The 5396-nt window shown below is 47.1% G+C and overlaps 1 protein-coding gene across 1 annotated transcript; it reads left to right on the top strand.

Annotated features, from left to right (window-relative positions):
- The first annotated feature begins 2039 nt into the window (after positions 1–2039).
- LOC112078197 (rho guanine nucleotide exchange factor TIAM1-like) lies at positions 2040–4954 on the top strand. Its single transcript, XM_024144503.2, has 3 exons — positions 2040–2126; positions 2382–2551; positions 3784–4954. Exons 2-3 carry the CDS (start codon positions 2488–2490, stop codon positions 4365–4367), a joined length of 648 nt encoding a protein of 215 aa, XP_024000271.1. The 5' UTR covers positions 2040–2126; positions 2382–2487; the 3' UTR covers positions 4368–4954.
- Positions 4955–5396: the final 442 nt, after the last annotated feature.

Raw genomic sequence — 5396 nt, 5'->3', positions numbered from 1 at the left:
TGGTTATTGAGCCCCTATATTGAACTGTACCTTGTTATGATTCTCTATAGTAACGGTACCCTGGATTGACTCTATAAAACTGTACCTTGTTATTGAGCTCATATTAAACTGTACCTTATTGAGGCTCTTACTGTACTGTACTTATTGAGGGCTCTATACGTTACATTGTATTGAGGCTCTGTACGCACCTTCGTTATTGAGGGTTCATATTGAACATACCTTGGTATTGAGGCTCCGACTTGGAGGTTGTCTTGTGATGATCATGTGACGGAACGGAAGTCGCGTCTCACGAGACTACGACACTCATGGGAGCCACCCTGAAACACACAGACAGACCTTAGATACCAGACAGATACCCGCCCCCAAACAACAGTACCCCCCCACACGATACCCGCCTCCCAACAGACAGCTACCGCCCCCCAATAACATGAAACGTGTGCTCCTCCCAACAGACAGCTCCCGCTCCCAACACCTATACCGCCCCCCAAGAACAATAGCCCGTCCCCAACAGACAGCTGACCCGCGCCCCAAGTAACGGATAACTGCCTCCCAAACAGACAGCTACCCCTCCCAACGATGATACCCCCCCCCACAGACAATAACCCCCCCCCCCAAACCAGACAGATACCCGCGCCCCCCAGAGACAGATACTCCGCCCCCCATACAGACAGATGACCGCCTCCCAACAGACAGATACCCCTCTCCAACAGACGATACCCGCCCTCCCCAACAGAAGATACCGCCCCCCCAACAGACAGATACCCGCCCATCTCTCTCTTGGGCTCTTTTACCAAGAATGAGTGTGATGGAGTGCTGCATCAGATGACCTGGCCTCCACAATCCCCCGACCTCAACCCAATTGAGATGGTTTGGGATGAGTTGGACCGCAGAGTGAAGGAAAAGCTGCCAACAAGTGCTCAGCATATGTGGGAACWCCTTCAAGACTGTTGGAAAAGCATTCCAAGTGAAGCTGGTTGAGAGAATGCCAAGAGTGTGCAAACTTGTCATCAAGGCAAAGAGTGGCTATTTGAATAATCTCAAATATAAAGTATATTTTGATTTGTTTAACAATTTTTTGGTTACTACACGATTCTATATGTGTTATTTCATAGTGTTGATGTCTTCACTATTAATCTACAATGTAGAAAATAGTAAAAATAAAGAAAAACCCTTTAATGTGTAGGTGTGTCCAAACTTTTGACTGGTACTGAAAACTCTTAAAATTCAACCATTCCTGTATTGATTTAGTGATGTCCTTCTCTGTCTGAACAGACACAATTTTGTAATCTCCTTCTCTCAAATCAAATCAAAGTTTATTTGTCACGTGCGCCAAATACAACAGGTGTAGACCTTACAGTGAAATGCTKACTTACAGGCTCTAACCAATAGTGCGAAAAAAAGGTGTGTGTAGGTAAGTAAAGAAATAAAACAACAGTAAAAAGACATTTGAAAATAAGAGTAGCGAGGYTACATACAGACACCAGTTAGTCAGCCTTATTGAGGTAGTATGTACATGTAGGTATGGTTAAAGTGACTATGCATATGTGATAAACAGAGAGTAGCACCAGTGTAAAAGAGGGGTTGGGGGGGGACACACAATGTAAATAGTCCGGGTAGCCATTTAGTTACCTGTTCAGGAGTCTTATGGCTTGGTGGTAAAAACTGTTGAGAAGCCTTTTTGTCTTAGACTTGGCACTCCGGTACCGCTTGCCGTGCGGTAGTCGAGAGAACAGTCTATGACTGGGGTGGCTGAATAGACACAATTTTGTAATCTCCTTCTCTGTCAGAATAGACATTTGATTGTAATCTCCTTCTCTGTCAGAATAGACATTTGATTGTAATCTCCTTCTCTGTCAGAATAGACATATGATTGTAATGTCCTTCTCTGTCTGAATAGACATATGATTGAGTGAGATGAAGATAATGAATGACTACAGATGAGCTGTTCTGTACGTGAGGTTATAACTAGTGTGTGTGTGTGTGTGTGTGTGTGTGTGTGTGTGTGTGTGTGTGTGTGTGTGTGTGGTGTTGTTCCGTGCAGAAGGAGAGGCTCTGCCGTGTGTGAGATCGTCCACGTCAAGTCCGAGTCAAAGGACGGCCGGAGAGGATATTTCACCTGTGTGCAGGTGAGGCCTCCTGATCTTATTTGACCACCTGATGTCTGTCAGTCCCACATCGATAGCTTTTAATAGTTTTTAAATTTTAAACACATGAATTGTTTTCATATTTAATTAATTTATTGATGCCCAAAGCGCGCTGTAAGAGGCGGAAGCTCGTTGACGCTGATTAATGCTGTGGGATGTTGACCTATATATGTCTCAAACATCTGAGGAAATTGTCTTAATTATCCAACCAATTAAAATCCACTTCTGTCTATCCAGTTCTGTGGCAGTAAGAAGGACTTCCTGAAGACAGTCATCCATCCTGAGGGAATAAACAACGGACGTCAGCTGATGAAGACAGAGTCTCTACCTCCCAACCAGCAGTATGTCCCTTCGGAGGAAACGCCTCTGTGCCCTGAAAGGAGCCAGACCTGCCATGAACAGAGCAGGTAGGTGCTGTCGGCAGAGGTGTGGAGGGATGCGGTGCTGTCGGGAGAGGGTGTGGAGGATGGGGTGCTGTCGGAAGGTGTGGAGGGATGTTGCTGTCGGGAGAGGTGTGGGAGGATGGGTGCTGTCGGGAGAAGGTGTGGAGGATGGGGTGGCTGTCGGAGAGCGTGTGGAGGATGGGTGGCTGTCGAGAGAGGTTGTGGAGGATGGGTGCTGTCGGGAGAGGTGTGGAGGATGGTGCTGTCGGGAGAGGTGTGGAGGATGGGTGCTGTCGGGAGAGTTGTGGAGGATTGGGTGTGTCGGGAGAGGGGGGGATGCGGGTGCTGTTCGGGAGAGGTGTGGAGGATGGGTGCTGTCGGGAGAGGTGTGGAGGATGTGGTGCTGTCGGAGAGGTGTGGAGGATGGGTGCTGTCGGGAGAGTTGTTCGAGGATGGGTGCTGTCGGGAGAGGTGTGGGAGGATGGGTGTGTCGAGAGAAGGTGTGGAGGATGGGTGCTGTTCGGAGAGGGTGGGAGAATGGGTGCTGTTGGAGAGGTTGGAGGATGGGTGCTGTCCGGAGAGGTGTGGGAGGTTGGGGCTGTCGGGAGAGGTTGGGAGGATGGGTGCTGTCGGGAGAGGTGTGGAGGATGGGTGCTGTCGGGAGAGGTGTGGAGGATGGGTGCTGTCGGGAGAGGTGTGGAGGTTGGGTGCTGTCGGGAGAGGTGTGGAGGTTGGGATGGAGGGTGGCGTGAGCAGGATGATTAAAGCAGGTAAAAGCTAACATCTAGCTTATGCTGTGTTTATATTATACCTCATCTTACCTCATCTACCTCATCCCCATATTATTACTTACCTCTTGCTCTTTTGCACCCCAGTATCGCTACTTGCACATCATCATTTGCACATCTATTCACTCCAGTATTAATGCTAAATTGTAATTATTTTCGCCTCTAGGGCCTATTTATTTCCTTACCTCCCTACTCTTCTACATTTGCACACACTGTACATATATTTTTCTATTTATCTTTTATTTTGTGTTTTTAACTGTACGTTTGTTTATGTGTAACTCTGTATTGTAGTTTGTGTCGCACTGCTTTGCTTTATCTTGGCCAGGTCGCAGTTGTAAATGAGAACTTGTTCTCAACTGGCCTACCTGGTTAAAGAAAAGGTGAAATAAAAACATTGATGTTGAAGCAAGGTTATATAATCAATTCATCCCACTGAAACCATGATATGTGTCTGTCTTCCTTCTGCAGTGTCAGACCCGGCGCGGACCCTGGGCCGGAGGAAACTGGTGAGGAACCGTTTCACCATCGACACAGACATCGTCTTCGACGGCGARCCGGACCAGGAGTCCCCTCTGTCCCCAYTGTCCCCTGAAGAGCCTGAGGGACAGGGACAAAAGGAAGGACAGGGACGGGGCGAGGTGCAGACAGGGGATACAGACCGCTGGGTGGAGGAGCAGTTTGACCTGGAGCGCTACGAGGAGGAGGCGCAGGTGAAAGGAGGAGGAGACGTTAAAGAGACAGACATCCTTAGTGACGATGACGATTTCTGCCAGTCTGTCGGAGGACCCTCCTCTGAACCTCCATCCACCGCAGACCTTGAAGGGCCTGTAGGGGCCCTGTCCTTGGGAGAAGAAGGCAAAGAGGTGGGCCCTAAACACCTCCAGCCCCAGGGAGCCATGGGGACCACTACCCCAGAGATGAGGCTCCCCCACCTGGGGAAGCAGTGTGCTCTGGTTGGGGTGAGCGTGGATGACCAGGGGTCTAGGGGGGAAGCTAAGGACATCTGGGTACGCAGGGAGGACTGTCCTCCGGACTCACCAGAACTAGACTAGAAGAGGAGAGAGAACTCTACAGACAGTAGTGTGCCTCAGACAGAGAGCTTTACATGACTCCTTTTTAGTGCACTTCTTTTGACCAGGTCCTATAGGGTATCCCATAGGCCCCTGGTAAAAAAAAAAAGTAGTGCACTATATAGGGAATAGGGTACATTTTGGGACACAGTTCATGGGCTTCAAGACCAGAGACGATCCAGTGAAGTCAATCAATCCCCATCCGACCACAATGCATGTGTATAGACATGTATGGTRCGTCTACTGTGAGAGTTCTCCTGTGGTTGAATGTGTTGTTTTTTGTTGTAGTGTACAGATAGACTGGTGAACCTCGAACTGAGAAGCCCTCCAATGGGAGCCATACTGGAATACAAGGAGAGGAGAGCGGTCTTATCCAATCAACCAATGATAATAACGACATGGAGGGCTCTTCTAATCGTGGTGACGTTAGAGGCCAAGCTGTAAGAGATTGACACTGACCGTCTGTCTAACGGTACAATCACGGACCCTGATCAATACTGTTGATTGGCATGGTTTGCACATAGGGGTAGATTCCTGGGGTTACTATAGGTTCCTGCTTATTGTTGCCACGTGGGTATTTGTTGTGAACACATGAAGCCTTGTCTGAGAGACAGAGACTTTGTATCATAGTAAAAGGCTGTATATTATTTAAATATCAAAATAATACTCGACTGTAGAGGACAGCCTAGTCTTTAAGTCGCCTGTTTTCACAGTATTTTATCTACTCAGTTTCTCGATTTACTTCCGTTGTTGTGTATATCATTTTGACCTCCTGTTTTGTAAACCGAAACCAGGCTCTATTTTATTTTTTTGTCTTAAAACTATTTTGTTCGTTCTGTGAATAACAGATGTGTGTTTTATTAACCTCATCTTCACTCTTCACTTAAGGGATTTCAATTGTCTTTTAACTTAACAAAATCCTGTTTTACTTGAATTGTCATATTATTTTTGTTATTTTTTTCTCTATATTTGTATTTTTTTTTAACTTTCTGACCATTTTATTAACCTTTT

Source organism: Salvelinus sp. IW2-2015, unplaced genomic scaffold (genome assembly GCF_002910315.2).
Source record: "Salvelinus sp. IW2-2015 unplaced genomic scaffold, ASM291031v2 Un_scaffold5382, whole genome shotgun sequence".
Lineage (NCBI taxonomy): Eukaryota > Metazoa > Chordata > Actinopteri > Salmoniformes > Salmonidae > Salvelinus > Salvelinus sp. IW2-2015.
This window is presented reverse-complemented; position numbering and strand designations above follow the sequence as displayed.